Raw genomic sequence first — 27574 nt, 5'->3', positions numbered from 1 at the left:
ATAATCCAAATAGCATAGTCCAGTATCATATAATCAGTTCAGAACTCAAAGTTTGCTAGCAGTTGCAAAACTTGCAATAGCTCACGGCACTTTTTAACAGCCAGCTTCCAAAACACTCAGATTAGATCAGACCAGCATCTAACAAACAGAGAGCTAACAGTCATTCTGGCTCCCTCTTATGGCCGATTGAGGAAAACAGCAACCAATCACATTTTACAGTATGATTTAAAGAAACAGGTACAACATTGTTACATGGTTTATATATTGCCAACCCAACCATTAGATTATATTCCTAACATGTGCTATCAGGTCAATATCAACTCCCAGCAACCACATAAATAGATCTTTTTCTATGATGATTTGTCCCTAATTTGGTCCTTCAGGGCTTCCATTGATGTACTCATTGCCACTGTAACTGTCTATCAACTTTGCTGCTGGTCATCCACTTCTCTTTCCTTCTGCTTTCCCCATCATTAAAGTCTTCTCCAGAAGCTAAGTCATCACAGAATGTGTTCACAGTATTGTCATGGCAAATACTTGTACTTAGGTACTGAACAGAGGTATCTTAATATTGAAGAGTGAATTCAACCAAATATACTAGGGAAGAATATTTTCTTCCCACAAAGTCAGCAGAAACTGAGACAAAAAATGGCAAATGAAACAAATAACAAATATTGTGAAATTTGCCCATTTATGGTTGATGGCTATAACATTTATTGCAACCAATCCTTATAATCCTTTATGACTGTTGCAGTGTGGACCCAGGATCAGCATTTGACTGCTTCGCAATTGGCACACATTTGTGACTATTGTAGAGTTCTTCGGACATGCAATCAATATTTGTGTGCTTCACAACTGATTTCCAACAAGTAGAATTAATTGAGAGCATGGAAGTAAAATAGCAATCAATGGTCATATGATGTCCTGTCTAATAGCTGAACAAGAAGTGATGTAAGTCCATCACGGTCACATGATTTTCTGGTTGATGACTGCAGCGCATAGCGACAGAATTGCCAGCCCTGTTTGTGGTCACTAAGTGAGGACTAACTGTAAATCTTACTTGAAAAGCTTTAATAGTAGTTATAGGAGCTGGATGTCATGGTTCGGAGTAATGCTCTCAACCAATTTAAGACTCCAAAGCCTTGGCTTCCTTAAAAATCCTGTTTATTGGTTACATCATATTGGCATGGTCGAAGGTGAAGCCAACACTGAATAATTCCCATGTTTTCAATATAATTAAGGAATAGATACTGTCCACCACCCCCTTGTGTCACAGGTCACGTTAGCCAACCAAGCAGGTGATGAACTTCTCAGCACTCCCTCCTGCAGTTGTTAGGGCACACTGATTTGACCTTGCTTCTCAGGAGCCTTATTGTTATGTCTGGCACATTGGAGGATAACATTCTACATTTCATAAGTCCCCCTTTCCCCCCTAAGTATGGCAACTAAGAAACGAAGCAAGAAAAATATGGATACAACTAGAGTCGCTCAGAGTTGACACTGGACATAGAGTCGGTTAAAAGAAATGTGATACTAATATTAAGGTTTAGTAATTCATTAAACGTAGTATTTATATGAAAAGCATTTATGAAAACTGTTTCTTACTCTGTAATAACAGAAGCAGCTAAAAAGCAGCTGGAGAGGAGTTGGGAAACACAGTTTTGATTGTAATTGAAAACATAATCCCCAAACCCTCATAATGTTAACCTACTGTTGACCTCACCCTATTCCTAAGAGGTCTGTAAGGGGCGTGCATAAGCGCATCAGTGTGCCTAACGTCTCTGTCTTACTGTCCTCATTTATTCGTACCCATTTACTGTGTTCATACTTACATTTATACTTATACCTGTTATCTTTTACATGTTTGACAAACTTAAATAAGTAAATAAATAAATAAATAAATAAATAAACAAACAAACAAACAAACAAACAAACAAACAAACAAACAAACAAATAAGAATGGGCAGCCAAATATAGCAAGTGAAATTTTTCCATTCTCCTGACAAGCATCAAACTAGAATTGGAACTGGTAGAGCAATATACCTTGTTGTTTTCAGGTCTTTTTATTCATTCTTTCATAAGACTAAACGGCACATTTGATAAGAATCTTACAACTAGCCCCGGATCTTTGATAGATACAGTATCCTGGACATAAATTGTTTCAACTCCTGCCCTCAAAAGTGATGCTGTAGAACACTCCACACCAAGATGACTAGACACAAAACAGTTTTCCCCCAAATGCCATCACTCTGCTAAACAAAGAATTCCCTCACCACTGTCACCGCTATTTACTAAGGCTGCATTACTATTACTATTAGTCTTCTCATTGTTCCTATTACCCATCTCCTCCCACTTATGACTGCAAGACTGCAACTTTGTTGCTTGTATCCTTACAATTTATATTGATATTGATTGTTTCCTGATTGCTTATTTGTACCCTAGGACTATGATTAAGTGTTGTACTTTATGATTCTTGATGAATGTATCTTGTCTTTTTATGTCCACTGAGAACATATGCACCAAAGACAAATTCCTTGTGTGTCCAATCACACTTGGCCAATAAAGAATTCTATTCTATTCTATTACGAACACACATGCTTTTCACAATCATTTTCAATACTTTAAAATACTATCTATGAAGTGGGCTCATATATTATTTGCTAGGAGTGTATTAAAAGCAGGTCAAATGGCAGAGTTTGGAGATCGGCTTTTGAAGGTGCTTCACCAAGGGGAACCATAGAAAGTCTGATGCTAAGGAAACAATTTGGTAACAGAGGTCAGTATAGGTAAGGCAGGGACTTGTGAGATTTGTAGGAGGAAAGCACCAAGATAGACAAGTCTGTAAAAGTTCCCAAAACCCGAGAGTTGGAATTAAGTATATCTGAAAAACATGAGAATTTGAAAAGCTAATTATATTTATTTAACCATACTGAATATATTGAATAAACTGTATGTGGCTGATTTTTCACAACACTCTTAGCTGTTTTCCAGATATAGACAATCTTTTTTAGACTTTGATATTATAAGAGCAAGATGTTATGCACAGACAAAATGGCTACAATAGGAAATTTAATTATTCATCAAATCACTGATACTGTCTCAAAAGCTCAAAACAATTATATGAAAGTGAATAAATTTTTGCGTGGCTTTTCAAGCTTCTCCAGAAAGAAATGTGAAACTAGAGGCTGGATCTTTGTATCCTGCTTTCTATATATTGTTTTCATTACTAATATATAACTATATTAATTATTTTTATGAAGTAAAACGGAGCAGAGAGCCTGATAAGTATGCAAAGGAAGTGTTTGAAAGTACACTGATACCTTCAGACATCTTGCTTGCCCTTGGACCAAAACATAGTTTGCAAAGCATAATTGCTCAGTTCTCACAGAATTCTGTATCAAAACTGAACAAATCATTTTAAAGATTTGTTCAGAATCATTTTTAAGATTTGTTCAGAAGAAATCCAACACTTATTAACTAGGCACGTATAAATTGGAAAAGGGAAACAAGACTTATGAAGGATAAAAGTAACCAATCATCTCTCATGTAGTGGAGATCCAGGTATAGAAGGCAGTAGAAATAGAGCCAAAAAGTAGTTATATCAGTGGCCAAATAAGGAGATTTCCAGTCTCATGTGTCAGAATTTGAAACCAAGCTTTGTTTGCATAGCTTGAAAAGAGTCCGCCCAGTCTTTGGAGTGGGTTTTTACACAATAAATATACTGTTGTGAAGACTATGTAAGGAACTAAAAAAATCATCTTAAGCTACTTTGAACCACCCCCTTTGAAATGAAAACAGCCAACAGTGTTCATATTTCTTCGTTTCTAAATAATTCAGTTTTGGCTTTGAAATTCAATTAAAATCAAGTTTAGAATTACACTACAAAACAGAATCAGTGTTCATGGCAAAAAGATTCATGTCCTTTTAAAGCATTTGTTTGTCTTGCCTTCAGCTTGTTTGAAGAGGAACATGGATGTCAATTCTATTAACACTTAGCTCTTGTTCAGAGAGGTCTTTGATCTAGTTATGTAGCATTTTTCTTTTCAGATTCTGTCAAGATCTGTGTAATAAAGAAAATTACTGCAGAGGCATCCTTCCTTGGCCTAATACTTACGGGAGAAAATCAGACCTTAAGATTTACAGAAAGTCAGCATGATTGGAGACATTTGAATCATGGCAGGTGGGGTGGTAAGATGTACTAGAGGGCATACACTGTGACAGAAAAGGCATTTCTCCTGGTGGCATTGTTTTATGGAGGGGATCTGGACATGCCTATCATTTTGGATCTCATGGAACAAGCATATTCAATTAAAGATAGGTGGTCCTGAACACTACATTGCATTAGTCCAACCATGAGGTGACCAAAGCATAAATGATTGTGAGTAGGTTTTTGAACTAGATTGGGTACAATTAGCACACAAGATGGATTTGTGCCAAGATTCTTCTGGACATAGCTGCTACCTGCTCTTTAGAAAGGAACTTCTTCTCTTTGTCTTCTACCATTTTGGGTGTTGAGGAAGATACAAAATTCTGGATCTTGCTGTTTTGGCAGCCTGTAGTTGCAGTGTGCCGTTGATATTATTTCTCCATCTTCTTCTGGATCTGCCTCAGGTTCTTTGACCTTCTCCCTTTTTTTGTATATGCCTTGTGCGGCATGGAATCCCAAAACACAAGAGTCCCTAGGAAACCACAGCTGATATTACTAAAGTAAAACTGACATCCAATTGAACGGACATCTGCTGTTTCCCATCAGACTCTCATAGCCTCCAGACCCTTGACGGTATCAGATTGTGAGATATAAAAGGGAGTGTTTTATTTATTTATCCAATTTATATATGTAGCTGCCTATTTCACCAGACAAGAGATAGATAATAATTGCCATTATTATTAAAAATATTAAAACCATAAAAATACTATAAAAACAGAGCAGGAACAAAGAAATAGCAAATGAAGGCATGTTAATAATAACGGAGCCACTTCACTACTTCCCCTGTCTCTTGGGGTCCCTGAGCCTGCTCACATAACCTGGTCTTAGGGTTAGTATTAAGGCTGAACCTGAAGGAGAGGCCTGGATCTTTCAGCTCTTAACACCACTGCTACCACTCAAAAAGCTTGCCTTATGTGATTGCCCCCATGATCCAGCATTCCTTAGGATTTGCTGCATATCTCTTCCCTTCTGTTGACAGGCCCTTATGCCTTACCTGAGGCTGTTCCAGATCTTCAATAATGCTCTTCTACCACCTCTGCAGCCTCCAAAAACTACACAAAAGCATGCCCCATTCTCATACAATTGTAGAGTTGGAAGGTCTGGAGGTTGCAAGAGAGCACATCTCATTCTCACACAGTCTCTGAGAATTGCATGAGGGCATACGTTTAAGAATAGTGAATGCTGGCATGTCCCCCCAAATGTTGTGGTGAAAAAGGTTTAATGTCGATGTCCTGCAATTTAATTTCCATCATCCGTCTGCGATACTGCACTCAGGCATACTTAGTTGGAATGAATCATACACTTATTAAAGGGAGCCATTATGTTTAAACATATTTAAACTATTACATCTATGCCAAAATGTTAATGCTAGATAAAAATAAAAATTCAGTTATTGTTTCTCTCAGAGTTGATCTTCGTGAAAATGCCTATGGAGATTCTCTGTCATCCAGATCATGGTTGTCCCAAAGGTGCTTTTCAAAAGACAACTGGACTTTCTTGGTTTTTTTCCTTAGAAAACGTTTTGCTTCTTATCCAAGAAGCTTCTTCAATTCTGATAGTCAGAACTGAAGAAACTTCTTGGATGAGAAGTGAAACATTTTCAAAGTAAACCCCCCCCCCCCCCACAAAAGTCCAGTTGCCTTTTGAAAAGCACCTTTGGGATTTTCATGAAAAGTGTGCACATTTGCGGTTCACCAACATGTTTTTGGCATATGGCAGTGTTCATTATTGTACATCACATTTTGCTACACTCAGAAGCAATTTAAACATATTGCTGGGAAAGGCAAATATTGGATCAAAACTAAAGAATTACTTTAATACTCAGAAAACCATAATAGGACCATTTTGCATGGGGAATACAAACTTTGTAGTGAAAGTTATAAAAATGTGTACTTCCACAATCTGTTTTCTGACTGGTAGAATATCAAATATAATTCTCCCTCCACTGTTAGAATAGAATAGAATTTGAATAGAATAGAATAGAATAATAGAGTTGGAAGGAACTTTGGGAGTCTTCTAATCCAACCCTCTTCCTAGACAGGAAATCCTATACCATTTCAGACAAATGGTTACTCAACATCTTCTTAAAAACGTCCAGTGTTGGAGCATTCACAATTTCTAGAGGCAAGTTGTTCCACTGATTAATTGTTTTAACTGTCAAGAAATTTCTCCTCAGTTCTAAGTTGCTTCTCTCCTTGATTAGTTTCCATCCATTGCTTCTTTGGGAAATAGTTTGACTCCCTCTTCTTTGTGGCAACCCCTGAGATATTGGAACACTGCTATCATGTCTCCTTCTTTTAGTTCTTCTTTTAATTAAACTAGACATACCCAGTTCCTGCAACCGTTCTTCATATGGTTTAGCCTCCAGTCCTCTAATCATCTTTGTTGCTCTTCTCTGCATTCTTTGTAGAGTCTCCACATCTCTTTTACATCGTGATGACCAAAACTGAATGCAGTATTCCAAGTGTAGCCTTACCAAGACACCATTAACACTTCACGTGATCTTGATTCTATCCCTCTGTTTATGCAGCCCAGAACTATGTCGGGTTTTTTGGCAGCTGCTGCACACTGCTGGCTCCTATTTAAATGGTTGTCTATTAGGACTCCAAGATCCCTTTCACAGTTACTACTGTTGAGCAAGGTACCACATATACTGTATCTGTGCATTTTATTTTCTTGCCTAAATGTTCTTGGGGTTTGTCCTAGATTTATGTCAGTACACTGATGTTGGAGTAAAGATTTATACCACCAAACATCTCTGTAAGTTTGGAAAAGAATTCAATTGACTTTGGTCCCAGTAAATTTCACAGAGGATTGGAGCCTGTATCTTGATGTGATTATGGCAAAGAACACATATGCCTTACTATAGCAGTACAAAATGTCTGAGGAGAATATATATATCAGCCTGAAGATGGCGAGTGAGACCTCGCCGAAACGTTGCCAAGACAATCTCAATCTTACACGTGAAAAGACACGAATACAACTAGACCAGCATATCTACACCCGTGAAAATCTACAAATATACACAGACACAGACACACACAGACACACACACACACACACTTACACACATATATACATATACACATACACAAATAAAATTGTATTAGGCAGACAGCACCAAGATATTCTATTGTGAATGTATTACCATAACACTATACTGTATGTACTCTATGTTTCACATTGAATTGAATGGATGCATTTTCAATAAACTTTTATTAATAACTGACACTGGTTATTATCTGCAGTGTTGCAAAGTAACTGAGTATTATCTCTATTCTTTACCCTTTCTTTTACCTCTTAGATAATTTCTTGATCTCAGCCTTGCTAGTGTTGACTCATAATTATCTCTAGCCTCTACTTTACACACTGACTGTCTTGGAAGCAAAGAGGAAGCAGATAACTCAAGATGAAACCTGTTCAACTACTGCAGTAAGATGCCTCCCACTATAGTTCATAGTCACTTCCTCTCAAGAAACAAAAGCTGATCTATGAGGATAGTCTGGGAGTCTGGTCATGATTTACCCCAGAGGGAAATATGAGAAAAGCAAGCAGATACAGGAAACAGAAATTGCACACGTTGTTATTTTACACAATTGCTTTCTACTGTGACCTGGTTAACCTTAGTCTAGGTTGTTACTATGTAGGCGCACATTTCTTGGAGAAGAAACAGCTGTACCTTGGAGACAACTTTTTGGTTTGGTTTGGTTAGCATCTCCAATCAGAAAAACAAAGTCTTGATTTTTTAATGTCTTCAATACACTCAAAGAGATTTTGTTTTTTCATGTTTTAAATGAAGAAAGCAGATGGAAAATAGTGTCTTTACTGAAAATTTCAGTCTTAGTTGAATCCTTGAGAATTCCATAACTTCAAAGTGGATGGAATTATTTTAAGTTTGAATTGGATACACCTGAGTTTACAGTTGTCACCAAGAACAGAAGTCTCATATTACAACAACCTGCCATAAGTGTTTGCATGTCATACAGAGTGCTGTGATGACTGAATGGCAGGTTGAGTAGCAGTGGAAATTCTCTCCTCACTGACATTGCTTACAAGGAAGGAATACATGAACTGCTCCTTTTTTGTCTTTTCACAGCTGGTTACCAGAGTGGGATTCGTCGTTTCTGCTGTACATTCCTGACTTTTAATTACATTTGTAATTTTCACACATTCTTTACATCCTTCTCCTACTCCACCAGAATGTATCTGTACACATTTGAGTCCCACAGAGTTCTTTCCATTTTTAAAATAACCTAAATCTCTTTTCCAAGAGTTTTAATCATTGGGTTCCTGGTTTGATTTATGTGAGTAGTTTATAAAAGAAATCTGACTTAATTTCCCTTCTCTCTCCAAAACAGTTTTAATTAATATCTTTATAGTTTCAGATTACACAAAGTCCATGATCATTGTCGACTTTATAGACATTTCATTTTTAAAATTAATAATTACAGTTTAAATAATTTCTTTCATTGCCACACTGTTGAATGTCATTTTCACTCATATAGCAAAGGATGCAAAGGATGTAGTAATTGATCCTGAAAATGCATAAAATATGTGGCTATAGAAGGAGAGATACTAACAAATCCATCTATATGTAGCATTCATTTTAGTTGTGTGTTATTGTAGTTTGAAGGTAAATTGAATGGTAGATGGTTCTGAAACATGTTATGTACATATGACTGCCATAAAGCCCCAATATACATGTTTGTGTGTAAGGGAAAAAGAGAATTTTAAGCCGTATGTTCAAGTGTACGTGTATCTACATATAAACAAAACACAGTTTAGGAATCTACAATGTTGAGCAAAGGCACAGTGATGAATGGAATCTATATTTTTCAAGTTGCTCACTGTCTTGGGAGTAGATAAGTTATTTGGGAGGATGGTTTTGATGTCTCTGCCTCTCTGTTTCCCTCCGTCCATCCCTCCCTCTGTCTCATTACTTTTCTCATCACTGCAACCTTAGAAAGCAATTGATCAGTGTCTCTGAACTTTATTTTGTGCATTTGTAGTAATGTAGAAGAAACCATTCTTAGATCTTAGCAGGTACATAATAATTATTTTGTCTTTACCTTTGTAGCATCACACATTTAATAGCTCTTGGATAAAACATAACATTGGGATCTGTTTCCATTTGTTTTTAGGCCTAGCTTGCATTGAATTAACTTTAACTATGCTGCATGTTAATCTGGAAAATCAACATTCAAAGAGACCTTGTCTCTATTGGACTTTTAGCTGTCATTATTACAGAACATAAGGGATGCGGTGGCTCAGTGACTAAGAAACTGAGCTTGTTGATCAGAAAGGTCGGCAGTTCAGTGGTTCAAATCCCTAGCGCCACGTAACCAGAGTGAGCTCCCGTTATTTGTCCCAGCTTCTGCCAACCTAGTAGTTCGAAAGCATGTAAAAATGCAAGTAGAAAAATAGGAACCACCTTTGGTGGGAAGGTAACAGTGTTCCATGCACCTTCGCCGTTTAGACATGCCGGCCACATGACCACGGAGACGTCTTTAGACAGCGCTGTCCCTTCGGCTTTGAAATAGAGATGAGCATCGCCCTATAGAGTCATGAACTACTAGCATATATGTGTGAGGGGAACCTTTATCTTTATTACAGAGCATGGTATTCTTCCAAGCCAGCTTAAGGAAATGAGTCTCATTTCATGATTCATATCCCCAAATGATAGTTTCCAGAAGATGGTAGTGGGGCTTATTTATAATTTATTTACAATTTCAGGGAAGAAAGGATTGGGGTTTTTTTGTCATCATAATCATCCAATCCAACAATCAGAGTTCTCATTGTAAGAAAAAGTATACTGTACCTATTAAAGAGCAGAAGAGAAGACACAAATAAGCAATCAAGTTTTAAATGTTCCTGGTGAATTAGTTGTTGGACAGAGAATGCTGTAATTGATAAATGTTAATCAACTTAGTTAAGACTCTTCTAATACACTTCCCTTTTTAAAAAAAAAATCCCTACTTGATAAATTATGTATTAATTTTTTAAATATAAAATAGAAATCAGTTTTAGAAGGTTGGTACAGCTTGTTTTTTAAAAAAACTGTTTTTTTAAAAAAAAATCATTCAGATTTGTTTTACCTGTTTATTTGCTCATTTATTTACATAGCTAGTTGGCTAAATGGTATTTTTCTTCTCACTTCCAGGTGTCAGTCAGTGTCTCCACCACCTCTTCTGTATCAACAGAGAAGCCCCAAAACACATCCACTCAGTGATAGTGAGGAATCCTGCTGTTCTGGCAATTTCACCAAAGTTTCCAATTCCAGAGTCTTCCTTAAAGATCAAACTAAGTGGGGAATTGCCTTAAGAAGCACCTCAACTTCCCCCTCAGATACAGAATCTCAGATCCATCATCCACTCAAAGCCATTAGCATTGGATGCCTAGACAAAAGGGTATCTGTCTTCCAGGGACATGAACAAAAGGAGGTATCCAATGAGGCTCAGGATGGTGAAGAAGTAGGCAACTGGCAGCTTAGACGGAGCTCTCTCTCCTTGGGAACAGCAGCCAATCTACGTAACATCTCTCTCAGCCGGGTCAGTGTCCATTCACAAGCTCTTGATATCCGGCAGAAGATAACGGAATGGGAATGCCGCAAACAGCCTTCCCCTAGAATGAGTGTCTGCTTGGACAAGAGGGATGTTGGAGAGAGGTCGGGCAGTGAGAGCTGCCCTAGTATGTTGCCTTCTCCCTGCAGTGAGAAGGCTTTTGAATACAAAAGCTTCCAGAGGATGAGCAGAACATTTTCTGAATGTTCCTACCCAGAAACAGAAGAGGAGGAATTTCTAGACAGAGATTCCTGCCACCGGTTTGAAAAGCGACTGAGCCGGAATGAGTCCACCAACGCCTTTCTCAAGGGGGTTCCGAAAGAAAGCTCTGCTGTGCTAAACAGGATCCAGAAAATTGAACAGGCGTTAAAAGAACAACCTGGCCGGGGACTTCCTCAGTTGCCAAGTAGCTGCTACAATGTGGACAGAGGCAGAAAGAAGTCTTTGACTTTAGGGGTTTCAGAGAGCTTGACTGAAATTGCAAATGAGAGCAAAGCAGGGAACATTACTTGTGGGAGTAATCTGGAGACACCCACAGAGACTGAAAAAATTAGTAAAATGCTGCATGGGCTAACTACCAAAGTTAGCTCTTTTAGTTCTAAGCTGCTTCCAGAGAGCCTGGCAAACACAGCGGTAAATCCTGTGCCCAAGCCAAAACGCACCTTTGAGTATGAAGCTGACAAGAACCATACAAGTAAATCAAGCAACGGACTACCTCCTTCGCCAATGGCTGCTGTCCCTCCCCCTCTTCCATCAACGCCTGCTCCCCCTGCCACGCGGAGACCGAAAAAAGAGTCACGCTTTCGCAGAAAATCCCCAAATAGGTAAACATGGAAAGCTATTGTCCTATACCCTTAAATATTGGGGAGACATTTCTGCAGAGCAAGAAACCTTTCCTTCTTAAGGTAATGCTTTTCAGATGAGAGTGAAAGCAAGCAGAATTAGGCCACCACTTTCACGCTGTGGACTCAATGGCCGTCATGTTAATTGGGTTTTGTCAAGTACAGAGTATTTTTTCCACATTATACTAGTCTGGTAGCTGCTGTAATTACTGGAGGGATTGACTTTTACTGCAGTAAATACAAACTGGAAAATTCTTAAATAAAGAACATCTATTTCTATTATCTTTCTATAACGATTGTGAAGATGCTTTGTACAAATTGTCTTACTGGTCCTCCCTCTCAGCTTCATATTTAGTCAATTAATCTGGATCCTCATGAGTTTTCATGGCTCATTGGGATGCAGTGAAATTTCCCTATCTAAACTCTAGCTCTTGTACATAGCACAAAGTCATTGGTTATCTAATTCAAAACTTCAGTTGTGGGTATATTTTCTTATTTTGCACAATTTATTATGTTTATGTCCTGCCTTGTCATAAAAAAAAACCCACTTTCCTTATTTTCAGTTACACTCTGATGGGATTTCAGTGATGTAGAAAGATCTCAAATGGCCAAGATCTTGCACTGAAATCCTATTCAGTCAGACAATCTGTTCAACATGGAGAAATTTACTGATGGAATCGGGTGGAAAAAATATCCATCAATTTCTCCCAAATGCAAGGCAAAACTCCCACAAAATATGGGAGTAAAACATTTCTGAATTGTTTGTACAGTTTCATTATATAGTTGCAAGCATGACGCGACAAATGCGCGCATGACAAAAGCGCGCCGACAAAACCGCAGCGCTAAAACCACGATGTCATCAACGCGACGTCATCAACGCGCTGACAACAGCGCGCCGACAGAAGCGCAATTTAAGGTAAGGGTTAGGGTTAGGGTTAGGTTTACAGCACGCTTCTGTCGCCACGCTTCAGCGCTCATTCGTCGGTGCGCTTTAGAACTCGTGGTTTTGTCACCGCGGTTTAGTCGGGCGCACTTTTGTCATTCGCCCTTTTGTCGGTGAACCAGTTGCAAGCAGCATTTCAAATACCAATAAAGGAGAATATTTGTAGCTCAGGATTGAAAAGAGGAATCCTTGGTGCTCTCTGAGCTTGCTTGTTTTCTTGCAGAGGTTTCATTACCCTAAGTAGCTAACATCATCAGTGCTAGTGCATCATCATTAACACTGATGGTGTTACCTAATTAGGGTAATGAAATGTCTGCAAGAAAATAAGCAAGCTCAGAGAGCATTTTAAGTGTCATCATAATGATTTTTAATGAGAATACAATATTTCTACTTGGCTATGCTTGCTTGAACAGAGTATTGTACAGAGTACAGAATTTGTAATCAAAGAATTTATGACAGATTGACAGTTCTACTTGTGCAAAGTTCCTCTTTTTTTGCCAAGCCTTGCCTATACTATAGCTAGTTGTGTTGGAAGATTTTTTTTTTGAATGGCTAATGCTGCTGGATTACATTCCCCCCCTCCATGTGATTTAGTCCCAGTTAAAATCTAGGATGCTGACCTGAACCTCTTTTTTATGTAAAGAAAAGCTTCATATAAAGCTGCACATTATATTTTAAATTTAATGGGCACAAGCATAATCAGAAGTGTTCTTGCGTGTGTAACAAGAAGAGTAAAAGTCTCATTGGAAAATAGAACCTCATGTGCAGCTCTTGGGAACCAAGGTGTTGAGTTTCAGATGTATTTGGATGTGTATTATACAGTTCTTGTAAATAATTTTAAAGTTGGTCAGTAGCAAAGCTGATATTCAGTACTCTTAATAAACCAAACTAGATGTTCTTGGGTACTGTCTTGTTTTTATTAAAATGGGTACTGTCAGAACAACTTGACCAGATAAAATATTCTGGTGGGAGGAGATGCTTAAAAGAAATGATCTTACCACCTGCTTCTGGGATTTCTCATCATGACAAAAATAAGCAAAAATAATGTTTACTTTTCAAGCAGGGAGATAAGTTCTGAGTAGCTTATGTGCTGTATATAGAAGACTGTGTATTGTTGAATACAAGGTCTAATCACCACAACAGCGATCTTGAAATTTACATTTTATTTTGGAAGTTAATAGTTTGTCACGGAATATAACACACAAATGTTTTGGAAACTCTTGACTGAAGCAATGATGGTATCTGAGAACAATTATTTGTTGCATCTTCCTTTATAATGTAGGTACAATACCGTTAGCCTAGGAGAATGAACAGAGAGTTTATTTTAGTGTTGAATGCCATGGGTATATTCTGATGGCTGAGGCTTTAGCCAGATAATATTGTAAGAAACTAGAGTGTATGTGTACTGGAAAGATTATCCTGCCAGCTGCAGTATTGCAGGCTAATTCTGTTGACTGTCAGGGGTTCGATTCCCCACTGGCTTAAGGTTTCTTCAGTCTTCCATCCTTCTGAGGTTACTAAAATGACTCAGATTGTTGGGGGCAATTTTCTGACTCTGTAAAACCACTTAAAGAGAGCTGTAAAGCACTGTGAAGAGGTATATAAATCTAAGTGGTATTTCTACTCAAATCAGTGCCATTAGAGGCCAAGTATGTGAACAAGTTCTCCTGTCTTGGCTGGCCCATTCATTTTTCTTTTTTTTTTAGATTGAGTTTCAGAAATACAGTGAGAGAGGTTCCTCAATCCTAATGTCAGAGTATCCACAGCATATTAGTAGCATTAAGTGGCTCACAGCAAAGTAAGTTACCTATAAGGATATGCACCAGCCCAAATGTACTGCTCTACCAGAGAAAGGCAAAGCAGTCTTGTCTCTTTCTACTATTCTCCAAGAATTCAAGTAATTTCCTTGTTTTACCTTTCACGGTGATTTTGAAAAAGATACTCATATCCATCAACTTATGATCAAACATAGATTCTGTAGAAAAAGGCACATAGAAAAAAAAAATCTGATAAATCAGCATTGGCCTAAAATCATTTTGTGGTAGTGGGGAAGCCCACAATAAAGAAATATTTATTGTTTAACTAGTTTAAAGTGATGTTATGGCAAAACAAGTCCAACAAAATATACAGAAAATAGTTTGGATATTGTTCAATATGGTGTGGGAGAGGGCAATCATATAATTGCCTTTTAAAATAACTTCCATTTTTAAAAAAGTTTTAGCACTCACAATTACAAACGAGTGTATTATCTTTTGTCCCCTATAGAAGATCCTTTGAATTTGAAGATGCTTCAAGCCTCCAGTCATTATATCCTCCCTCCCCAAGTGAGAATGGTACTGACAGTCAGCACAAGTTTGGATCTAAGAGCACTTTAGAGGAGAATGCCTATGAAGACATTGTAGGTAAGGACATCTTGCAATGTCTAATATAGTTGTTTGATGAAGAGCAGCTGTAGTGACATATCAACTTGGGGAAACTCTTATTTATTGTATTCAGGTGATAGTGAATGTGGAATGGTCAAATGCATATACTTTATTTGAAAGAAAGATGCTTGGATCCCTACTTTCTATAGAAAGCCCTACATTAATCTGTGAAGATGGATTCTTGCAAAATGGAATGCGAAACCTGTTAATTTGGAATATAGAATGAAGTAAAAATTTCAGATGCATATAGAACAGGGGTGGGTTTCTTGCCCCGTTCCAACCGGTTCGGTTGGAACGGGGCCGGCGGCGTCCTCATGCACGCGCGCTGTGCATGCATGCGTACTAGCGTCTGTGCGATGCTCCAGCTGCTCCTGGAGGATCGCGCAGGCGCTGTGAGCGGGCCCTTCGCCGTTCCCGGAAGTTATTTACTTCCAGGTTCGCCGACCAACCGGTTCGCAGGGACCGCCGCGAACCGGTTGAAACCCACCCCTGATATAGAAGAAACATATTAGTGATAAAAATCAGAATCCTGCTTAAGAGACTGACCCATCGACCAGATTTTTCCACTGGCTAACATGGAAATGTGTTATGAAATGAGTGGACCTGCTCACTTGAAAAACCTCTCAGCATGAAGTGCTCTCTCAGGGGTGAAATAATGGAAGAAGGCAGCCCTATTCACTGTTTCCATTTTATTCTTTCAATTTCTTTCAAGAGATTTCCACTTTTTTAGTGCGGACCAATCTATTTTGTTCCTCCCAAACTTGGATAAATTACCCAAAATTGAGTAAAAATGATTTTTATTTGCGTAATGACCCACAAATCCATTACCCATTCACAACAGGGACATTTTAAAAAAGGACTTTCTAATAAAGATAAGGAAAGAAGGAGTTTGGCTAATTAAATTTAATATACAGCAACCTGATTTGAAACACTTCGTTTAATCAGCTGCATTTCTTCTGGATTAAATAACTTTTTATAATTTCTGCATCATCTGAGGATGATTAAACCATTTTCCAGCATATTTTAAGACTGTAATACTTGGAGTTTATCAGTGCTGTTTGGGATGAACACTAACCTTGCAAGATAGATATTTGGGTAGCAAGTTCATGGGCAGCCAAACTCTAATCTGGGTAACTGTCTTCTGTAAGTGAAATCTGGAATCTGAATTGCCATAGATTATAATGAGCAAATTCACTATTCTTCCTCAACTTGATATGATGAACAAGATTCTGTGTTTTACTTGTGATGATATTTTGCATATTTTTTTCCTTCTTCGTGTTTTCCTGCAAGTGCAGCAGTGGTAGGTTTCAAAATTTTTCAGAACCTCTTCTGTAGGTATGGCCTGCTTTGTGAGAGTGGCTTGCTGGCCATGTGACCAGGTGGGAGCGGCTTGCCAGCCATGTGACTGGGTGGGCGTGGCCAACTTGTAAAATGTGGTGAAACTCACTTAAAACGCTCTTGCTTAGCAACCAAAATGTTGGCTCAGAAACTCTGGCATTAGAAGCCCGCAAGTCTTAAAGCTGTCAAGTTACAAGACCTTGCACCCATAACCCTTTAGGAAAAAACCCCAGGGGTGTTCAAACTTGACAGCTTTAAGACTTGTGGACTTCAACTCCTAGAATTCCTCCTCTCACTCTTCATCTTGATGATGTGTGGACAGGCGGGGGGAGGGAGCTGGAACCGTTTCTAAATGGCACTGTAGATTTGTGGAACCTCTTCTATAGAAGAGGTTAGAACTGGCAGGAACCCACCCCTAAAGTGCAGGGTTAGTCAGGATCAAACTCCAAGTTGTGGGCAGAGTTTTCCTGCAATCCTGCCCTTTAACTCCTGTGCCACCAAGTTAAACAACCAGATTACAGATAGTACTTCGCTTACAACCCTGAGTGCATCTGGAATCTCAGTTGTTGAACGTAGCAGTCATTAATTGGGATTTTAAATGATTACTTCACTCATCGATTGCAATCTCAGCATTTCTAATTGCAGTTGTTAAGTGAGTGCATGGGTTAAATGGAGTGCGAGAGAGAGGACCTGAACTGCCAAGGTTGGTGAGGGGGGAGAGAGCTCAGGCTTCCCACTACATCCAGGAGGACTGGCCCTCTACCCATCCTGCTGGGGAGAACAAACATGAGTGCCATCGTTCTGGGAGGCACCCATTAGCTTTTTCCCTCTGGAGGGGGAAATGCTAGCGAATAGCATTGTTCTGAGTTTTCCACAACAATGGCGTTTGCTAGTGTTTTTGCCAGATTTGAGTTCCATTGCTCCAGCAGAAGAATATCCTTTCTCTGCATGGAGGAGAGGGGAAATCCCTTGATGCACTGGGTGAATGAAGCTTTCTTCTACTTGCAACCTTGCCTTGCTGGCTTCCCCATTGACTTTCTAGGAAAGCTGCCAGAGAAGATGGCAAATGGCAATCACAGGACGCTTGGCAACCTGTTGTAAATGTAAACACATTGCCAAGCACCCAAAATGTGATCATGTAAGTGTGTGTGTGTGTGTATGTGATGCTTCACAACAGTTGAAAGTGGTTTACGGACTGTAAAGCATCTGTCCCAAAATTGTCATCCAAACAGTTGTTAAATGACTCGTTGTAAAGTCAAGGATTACCTATATATGAGAGCCGTGGTGGTGCAGCGGTTAGAGTGCAGTACGCCAGGCTACTTCTGCTGTCTGCGGCTGCCTGCAATTTGGCAGTTCGAATCTCACCAGGTTCAAGGGTGACTCAGCCTTCCATCCTTCTGAGGTGGATAAAATGAGGACCCAGATTGTGGGGGCAATATGCTGACTCTGTAAACTGCTGTAAAAGCACTGTAAAGCAGTATATGTCAAAGTGTTATTGCTAGATTATTATTATTCCTTCACAGCTGGTATAAAGAATAATTAGTGGCTCTTTTAAATCCTGGGAGTAAGAGAAATGTGTAATCCCTGAATTTATGTGATCAGATTATTAGTGAGCATATGTATAATTATTGAGCATATTTTGACTTAAATAGGGAGAAAAAGGAGCAATTCTTCATTTCTAATTGTAATGTAATAAACTATTGGTTAGGTCTCATTGAATTGGGTCCAATTTCTTATATTAACCAATTTCGTTGTATTTATTTTGTACAACAACAATAAAAGCTATACTATAAATAGTATGCAGAAAAAGATCTCCAAACATACCTCTCCCCAGAGGCATTCTCACTGCCTCCCCTTCTTTTACTTCCTTCAGATTCTTGATCATGATTATTTTTTTCCTCCATTGTCAGATCATGTTACATGCACAAAGTATGTAAACTTCTGTTTGCTAATCATTGTCTCAAGGGAGCTTACAGTTTTTATTTTCTTACTGAACTCACTGAACAGTTGTTCTTATTCTGTAATCTTAGTCATTGTCTCTAATGCCATTAATGAAGATCTTTCCCCGCCCCTCCATGTCCAGTTTTCTTGCTACTAGGAGAAGCCTTGCTTTAATAGTTTCTGTTTGATTTTCTGCCCCTCTCCCTTAACTGAATCTTTTCTGTTCATTTGGCATTTCTCTTCCCATATATGGCTCTATTCTTTGAAACAGCACAAGCAAAACTTTGCTATCATGAAGAATGAGAGCAATGCTTCAGATAGTTTTCTTCCTTCTGGTATAGTGGTATATTCAATGATCTTTTCTTCTCCCAAGGTCAGAGTATCTTGTTTCTGGATATTATAAAACAATATTGAAGTTTATAGCTCTTGATCAAAATAAGTTCAGATTCATTAAAAAAGAAAAAAATGAATACATACGGACCATTTAAAAATGCTAGCACTAATAACATAGAGTTTAATTCATTTATGTAATTAAATACTTTTTGACTTCCTATAAATTTATGTATTACAATTAACATAATGATTTCAAAATGTCTCTACAAGATTATTGTGTAATCAGGTAATACTAAGGAAGTAAATTAGAGTGTACTTGGGTCTACTGCATGAGATTAACATTAAAACAGGAAGCCATAATAATGGTCTCATCATTAGCTCTGTATGTGAAAGTCAAACCAAAGCCAACATTTTCGCCCAATGTAAAAAATACATGATGTTTCCTATGAGACTGTTGGCATTCTGTTAAAATGATTAACTACATGGTAACTACCATAAATACTTAATAATAAAAATAGATGAATTACGAGTTGTTTTCTCTTTGTATTAACACCCCTTCTGTCTACAGTAGTTATATCATATTTGAAAGGCCTGTAATTTAAATTCCTTCTTCTTCTTTAGATAAAATTTTCTATTAAAATTAGGTCTATAAAAGAATCCCCAATTATTTTCTGTTGGTATAACATGTTTGAAATCGTTCCTCTGTGTATATTAAATTCTATATTTTTTCTCCTTCATTTAGGGACGTTTTATTATAGCAATGTGCTTTGATGACTAGGGCTGTTATCATTCTCACCCTTTTGTCTCATTTTCAAAGTTTAATACCAAATCATGAAAAATATTTCTCCTTTGATATATTCCATGCTATTTTATTGAGTTGTATGTTAATAATTAGTTTAATAAAAGTATCTTAGTGGATCAGAGCACTCTACTCTTTGAATTTTCTCTCTGTGGTAATCCATAAAGTGATTTAAAGCAATCATATGTTAGTTTTATTCAGAAGCAATCTCCACCAAGGTGATTTCTTTCAGATTATCATATATAAAATGGCAGTGATGACTATAATGAACTTCGTAATCAAACTCATTATAATGGTTAAAAAAAAGCTGAAATAGGAAAAAGTTTTAAGAAGAGCAAAACAATTCTGACATTTTAAAAACACAAAGTAACGACACATCACCTGACAGAAAGGATAATTTTCTGAAATAAAAGAATGAAGAATGAGAGCAATGCTTCAGATAGTTTTCTTCTTTCTGGTATAGTGGTATATTCAATGATCTACCTAGCTCTGAAAGATGAATAAAGTTCTCAGTGCTAGCTGAGATAAAAACATATTTCATCTGGAGCTAAGAACATTCATTACACCAAAATATCAAAGAAACAGACTTGGAACACAATGGGCATTCTTGGCATAATCCAGCTTTCCCATAATCTACAAAAAGAGAAATTAATTGAAATTGAAAGGAAAATGGGGAAAGAGCCAGTGTTGCCAGTGGGAAATTTATATTCCAGATACGGCTGAAGATAGTTTTACTGTAAAATCTGTGCAAAAATCCCCAATAGTAACTGTAATTTTATTCATTTTTTGTTAGATTTTTAAAATCCTGCCTTATTTATTCTGATTTGAATTATTTTATAAATAAGTCAAGATAGTGAACGTACATAAGTACTCCTTCTTCCTCCTATTGTCCCCACAACAACAATCCAGTAAGGTGGGTGGCTGTCTCAAGGTCCCCCAAGGTTCAAGGTTCATTTTATTTATATGCCGCCCTATTCCCAGCGGGACTCAGGGCGGCGCACAAACCCAAAGGAGGGGAAGGGAAACACAGAACTACAGCAAAAAGTACAGGGAATTTAAAAACGACCAACAGCCACACGATTCAGCTCTCATGCCTAAAAGAGAACTCAGACTCTTCTGGTTTCTAGGCGGGAACCTCAGCTACTAATAAATTGGCTCTTATTTGGTTTCTTTTGTCCATTTTAGCCTCTGGACTTTGTTCAGTTTTAGAGTCAGATTTGGCATCATTCAACCTTTCCTAAACTATCCTATATTTTGGGGTTGTTGTTGTTGTTTTTTTGCTCCCATTCTATCTATCAGAAACCATTGTAATTACTTAAACTGAGTCTAGAATTAAATAAAAAATGATGTTAGTCATATACTATTCATTGTTTTTGGAGATACTCAGTAATCTCCAAATTTCTCTCAGGAATTTGGAAAATTCTTATTTTTAAACTGATGGCTGAAAGCAAATCTGGAACAAAAAAGACATCTGCATATCTATGTATGTGACTAGATTTTGCTCAGATCTCTGTCTGAACTTGTTCAGATTCTTAGTAAAAACTAATACAATGTTTGCTTTTCCCATTCATATGTAAACTACATACGGTAACTGAGAATTGAAACTTTCTGGGGGCTTAATTAATTATTTGAAGCAAACATGATTATGCTGGTTTACAGAAAAGTAAACCAATAATCTATAGCTTTTTAATACTAGCCAAAATATCAGAAAAGACCTGGCAAGATTTCTATTTCCCTCTCCCTTCTTTTAAATATAACAGTTGGATTTACTTACTTCAAGATTCTAAGTTGCCAAATAGCTATATGTTGGGTGTTATAGAAATATCCAAATAAATAAATAAATAAATAAATAAATAAATAAATAAATAAATAAATAAATAAATTAATAAAATCCTTTTGCTTTGTTAACGTTTTACTTATTTAAGAGTTGTGAAGAACTCAAAAACCTGCATGTTCTTCTGTGACATACTAGGAGTTATGATTCTGGTACATCATGGCTTTGGGTTGTTATTAGTGGCTTTATAATGCTTCTTTTCACTGTAAAAGATTCTCATTGAATTTTAAAGAGAACAGAAATATGATAGACAAACATAGTTTGGTGAGTGGTTAAAGCATAAGGCTTAGAAATTGGGAAACTGTGAGTTATAGTCCCTCCTTAGGTATGATTCCAGCTGGGTGACCTTGGGCCAGTTCCTCTCTCTCAGCCAAAGGAAGGAAGGAAGGAAGGAAGGGAGGGAGGGAGGGAGGGAGGGAGGGAGGGAGGGAGGGAGGGAGGGAGGAAGGAAGGAAGGAAGGAAAATCCACTTTCAAAAACATTGCCAAGAAAACTACAGAGATTTGTCCAGGAATTGTCACTAATCAAAGCTAACTCAGAGGCACCTCCTACCCCCCTGTACATATACAACATGAGACATGGCATAAAAGGGAATGTGAAAGGCAAGGGGGGAAAAAAAGAAGCATGATTTCTTATTGTATTACAGTATTGTTTTCTAGTGGCTTACTGTGATTTTGACTAGATTTTGATGGCCTTATCATGAACAGCCGGAATGTAAATAGTTCAAAAATGAACCATCATAGATACCAGTTGAGTTTAGGATGGGCTGAAGAGTGGGGTCAAGGTTAATATGGTGACTTTGTACCCTATAGATTTTTTTCCTTAGCTCACTAGTTCTTATTGCCGTTTACTGTAGGATTCATGTAATACTGTTTTAAAGTATCTACACATTGTTTGAAGAACTAACACATTGTGCCAAGTGCTTGTTTTCTGTGAATCACCATGTATTTAAGAACTGCTGACTGAGATCCAGCTGGAAGAGAGTTGGGGTTGGCAAAGCTTGGAAGTTAGAACAGCTGTAGAGGTTCTGTACAGTAAGTCCGGAGACGCACTGCTTGAGAGAGGCAGTTGTCTGTTCCACTAAAAATCCATGTACCTGCATCAAATGATCACATATGATATTATGAAGTTAAGTATATCTAGTCTTATGAAAAGAAGGACTAGGGGTAACATGATAGCAGTGTTCCGATATCTCAGAGGTTGCCACAAAGAAGAGGGAGTCAAACTATTTTCCAAGGCACCTGAGGGTAGAACAAGAAGCAATAGGTAGAAACTAATCAAGGAGAGAAGCAATTTAGACCTAAGGAAAAATTTCCTGACAGTTAGAACAATTAATCAGTGGAACAACTTTCCTCCAGAAGTTGTGAATGCTCCAACACTGGAAGTTTTTAAGAAGAGATTGGATAACCATTTGTCTGAAATGGTATAGGGTTTCCTGCTTAAGCAGGGGGTTGGATTAGAAGACCTCCACTATCCCTTCCAACTCTGTCATTCTATTCTATTCTATTCTATTCTATTCTATTCTATTCTATTCTATTCTATTCTATATAAAGGGTGTGAAAACAGGGAGGTTTTACAATAATTTATCTTAAGCTAACACTGAAGCTAATGCTATACCTTTGTCCATGTGTTGCTTGTTTTGGCCTCAATGGACTATGGAAAAGAAAATATAATTGTTAAATTATAACAATTACTAAATGAATTATAATAATACGGGATATGCATGGAGGATCTGAGGAAAAAGAGGAACATATCTTCTTTTTGTTCTTTTCCTGCGTGCTGCAGAAGCTTTTAGGCAATGTAACTGTTTTAATAACCAAGTGATGAAAAATATCTTTATAAACAATTTAGAGCAATTGCCACATTGTTTGAGCTGCACATTTTATTAACAAACCCATTGATTAGTTATTAAGCTAATTTGTTGTTTTTTAAACTTACCTTGAGTTTTTACTTAACTCTTCCACCATCATTCCTCCCATTCACATGTTTTAAAGTCTGTTTGAAGTCTACAATTATCCCTTACATTAGCCTTAACTTTTACCTGGTCAGAGACAGGCTCTTATGGCAGAGTTGTGGTACGTAAAGGGGGTTAGCATTTTTTGTTTGTTTATTTGTTTGTTTGTTTGTTTGTTTATTTATTTATTTATTTATATATATGGCCTCACATTTCATGAGTAGATTACACATAAAACCTAGCAGGTATGCTCCCACTGTACACTAAGTTTGATTAACATTAGTTGTTGATTTGATTAGTTGTTGGCTTAGCACATTGTGAAAATCTTGCCTATTTTATTGGTTTGTGATTCAGGATATTGAGTGAACACACAAAAGGGTAAATTCATAACTAGATTAAGCATGTTTCTTAGCTGACGGAGCCAGCATTGTCAGAAGTCATTTCCATGGTCAAGTTTCATCATAGTAATTTCATTGGCATCCACAAATGTTTTCTTTTAATAATCTTCTATATTTTATTTGCCAGTTTTTTCTATTAATGGAATAATTTGTTTAGACAGAGACATCTAAATCAGAAGGACAAATTCTGAAAGGTAAAAAGTTCTGTAGCACTCTGTCCCACCAAGATTTGAATGGGGAAGCATTTGACTTTAATGTCCATTGTGATGTTCATCACCTTTCCTTCCTTATAATTCTCCCTTAAACATTCCACTATTTCTATCTCCCCTTTTCTTAATATGGGCAAGCATACAATCTTGTTATGGAAAAAGTGGTGAACTTAAATCTGAGGAAAGACATCTAGCAGACAATACAGTCTCAGTCCTACAATGAAGTGATCTCTGACCTTTTAGGCAATAGGGAAGTCAGTTTCGTGGAAGTCAGTTTTTCCACCGACTGGGGAGGGGATGGTTTCATTTAGAGCTGTGGTGGAGCAGTGGTTAGAATATAGTACTGCAGGCTAATTCACTGCTCACTCCAGGAGTTCAACCCTGAAGGGCTCAAGGTTGACTCAGCCTTCCATCCTTCCAAGGTTGGTAAAATGAGGAACCAGATTGTTGGGGGCAATATACTGACTCTAAAACCACTTAGAGAGGGCTATAAAGCAGTGTGAAGCGGTATATAAATCTAAGTGCTATTGCTGTCCAATGTTTGCTCCCTTGCCTCCTGCTCTCCTCCAACTGTGATGTCCAGTTCCATACAGGCCAGGGGCTGGTATTGTTCCAGGGGTTGGGGAAACCTGCTGTAATGTATCTATTGCACTGATCATTACTTGGAAACAAGTACCATACTTTGCCAATATTCAGATCCAGTTTCCAATCGGACCCATTTTTCAGCGAAGTTGCAAAAGAAGGCTTGTTTTGTATAATTATTTAACCAATGTATAGTAGTTTGGAGGTCTGTAACTTTCTTGTACACCTATATGTTGTGGCACTTTATTGCAGAATGAAGAGAGTTATCAGTTGTTTGTTTTAGAATGTATTTCTTTGACTTTATCTAGACCTCCAGGTACCATTTGTTGTCCGATTTTGTGTCTCGCTGTCACTCCTCTATCAGTACATCCGTCTGTCTGTCCGCAGTCTTAAACTAAGAGCCCTGTATTAGAAATTCCCTGTGAAGTAAGTTGTTTATTTCCAGATCTGGTCCTTTTATGAGAGCCAAAGTAGGAGAAATTTTTTAACTGCAACATGAAATTCCTCCTCCCAGATTAAAACCGTGACTTCATATAAATATAAGGAATGCAGTTTTTCTCAGTCCCATTTTTCACTCTTGCCCCCTATTACTGCTTAGTTTTGCTTAGATGCAGCTTTCCATCTGCCATACTTCACAGCCAATGGGATGGGATATCCTCCACTGTGTTTCTAAGGGGCTGGGTGTATTTTTCAGTATGCTAAAGCAGCACAACGGGCATGAATAATATTAGTGCTTGAACCAGCACTAGATTATAATTTTCCCTCTGCAGCATGCTGATTGTATTACAAAAGCTTTCTTCCTTACTTTATCCCCATGGCATAGTCATCAACCTCCCTGGATAGACAGTTGTTCCCAACTTTACTGGGTTTTCAAAAGGCAATAAAGACCTAGCACTCCAGGATTCTAACTGGATGTTAATCAGAGTGATGTGACTTTTCAAACCCTATGTTTGTCATTCCATATGCTACATAGAGCCTATGGGGATTAGCAATATAGAAGCCAGTAAATAAATAATTGTGCATATCGAATTTCAAAATTATGTGTCTCACATTTTTAAAAATGCTTTCTTCTAACCAGCAGAATGTGTTCTGTCTCTCAGGCTCTAAAGGTGTCATCTTTACTGATATACAGCCAAACAAAATATCAGAATGATAATTTATGCATGTTTACTTCATAGTGTCTGAGAATCCTTTACAGTGCAATTCTGGAAAAGACTTTAAGGGCCACATTCCAATTTTTATGCAGCCAAAGTTAAAGTAGATCAAGAAAGAATCAGTAAGAAAAATTCCAAATAAGCAAAGGCATCAAATATCTCTTGCAGCCTTATTCTGAAATAAGCAAAGGACATCTCTTCAAAAAGCAACTGTTCTGTATGTCTATATAGAAATTGTTCTTGCTAGATTTAGTTTAATTCAGATGAGCATTATATGATTACAGCTTGTGTATAGAAAATGAAACAATTAAGTAATCCTCCATATTTTATTTTTCCTAGCTGAAGGAAATAGTGCTTCCACTATCAATGAAAACACCATATTTCCTATAGAACTTTTGGGTAAATTGCAGCTTGCACTGTGAAACCTCATATTGTATGTATCTTATTCAAGTTTATGTCAAGTGGAACTCATGATACTAATTCCATAAGAGAATAATAGACTGCAGCTTCTTAATGAGAATTAAACGTATACAATCAGTTTTGATTTGTATTGCCAATTTTCTGGAGCTTCTGAAAATATTTTCTCATTCTTATTTTCCCCATTTCTAGCCATAGTCATATAGCGGATAAACAAAATACCTTCTGAAAAACACATTTATAATTTTTGCCTCATGATGTACGATATGCATTAGAATTTTACTCTTTTGATGAGGTTCTACTTCAATTGCCAAATTCCTATAATCATCTTTTTGTTATTATACTTTGCACCTGTAAATTGACTTCCTTCAAAATCAATTGTGCAACCACAGTTTATCACCATTATGGATTTTTCTGGCAAGGAGGGAAGAAAAATAATATCAATGTAGAATATTGGGCACGTGGGCACGCACAGACACAAACATCCCATAATGACTATGTTGTCATTAAAGCTGATTTGCAAATACATCTTTGCGACTGTTGTGTATTTTAATATTGTTATGTATTGTCTTATTTATCCCCTTCCCCGTTTCATTGTGAGCCGCCCGGAGTCCTTCGGGAGTGGGCAGCATACAAAACCAATAAACAAAATGAAACGAAACATCTCTAAACTGTGCTTGATCAAAGCTGGGTGGTGTCTCTACTCCAAACTCTTCAAGTTCCAGTACAGTCTATACAACTGCATTCCATCCTTCTGAGATAATAATCAAGGACTGCCAGTGGAAACATTTTGTAGTGCAGCAGCAGCAGCAGCAGTCCAGCCTTTTAATTAAAACAATCCTGAAATATTGGTTTTATAGGGATGAGCAATAGTATTTAACATGCACGAATCATCTGGAGATAATAGTGAAATGGCCATGTTTACAGATGACACCAAATTATTCAGCTTTGAAAAACTCCAACATGATATCTCCAAAATTTTCGAATTGGTGGGGCAAAGTTTGGGATAATGTGCATCCCTGAAAGAATAAAATGAAAAAGCTTCTCAGGCATCAGTTAGAAACTGAAAGGCTGTGAGTTCTGGTCCCACGTTAAGCAAAAAGCAATTCAGGTGAGCTTGGGGGAGTACCTCTCTCTCAGCCCTAGAACAGAGGCAGTGGCAAACTCAAAATCATGTGTGTGTACATACTCAAACATGTCCATCAAATCCTGAGAGTCTGGGAAAGTTAGTTCATACAAAAATGGTTAACAGACTTGATAATTAGAAATGTATGAAATGTTTTGTTGTCTTGTTTTAACTATCTGGCCATGTTGGGCTCTTGGCAACTTTATGGGCAAGTGCTCTCCATGTTAATCAGTGTAGAACCTCTTAATATAGATGCAGTACTAAATTGGAACCCCAATAAATTGACAAACTTGAAATGCATGGTTTAAGATTGAATTTAATGAAGTGATAGCTCCTGAGTCTCACACCAGAGGCAACAGTTTGGTAAACAAGGGACAGATGACAGAGAACTCCAAGACTGGGTACACTACAAGAATACTTTTGAGTACATTATGGTATTGTTTGCAACTCAGAGAAAGTGAGTTTATACTTAGATATTGGTGTAGACAAAATACAGTTTCTCACTGGGGAAAAA

The 27574-nt window shown here is 37.6% G+C and overlaps 1 protein-coding gene across 2 annotated transcripts in view; it reads left to right on the top strand.

The window, feature by feature from the left end:
• DENND2B (DENN domain containing 2B) overlaps positions 1-27574 on the top strand; it is a 151193-nt gene that overhangs the window by 76151 nt on the left and 47468 nt on the right. For both annotated transcript variants that reach the window (XM_032222938.1, XM_032222930.1), the window contains 2 exons: positions 10368-11591; positions 14818-14954. In XM_032222938.1, the coding sequence (XP_032078829.1) occupies positions 10368-11591; positions 14818-14954 (1361 nt within the window). The remainder of the gene's footprint in view (positions 1-10367; positions 11592-14817; positions 14955-27574) is intronic.

Source organism: Thamnophis elegans, chromosome 1, assembly GCF_009769535.1.
Source record: "Thamnophis elegans isolate rThaEle1 chromosome 1, rThaEle1.pri, whole genome shotgun sequence".
In the NCBI taxonomy this organism is placed as follows: Eukaryota; Metazoa; Chordata; class Lepidosauria; order Squamata; family Colubridae; genus Thamnophis; species Thamnophis elegans.
Note: the sequence above shows the minus strand (reverse complement) of the source record. Positions and strands in the feature narration are given on the sequence as shown.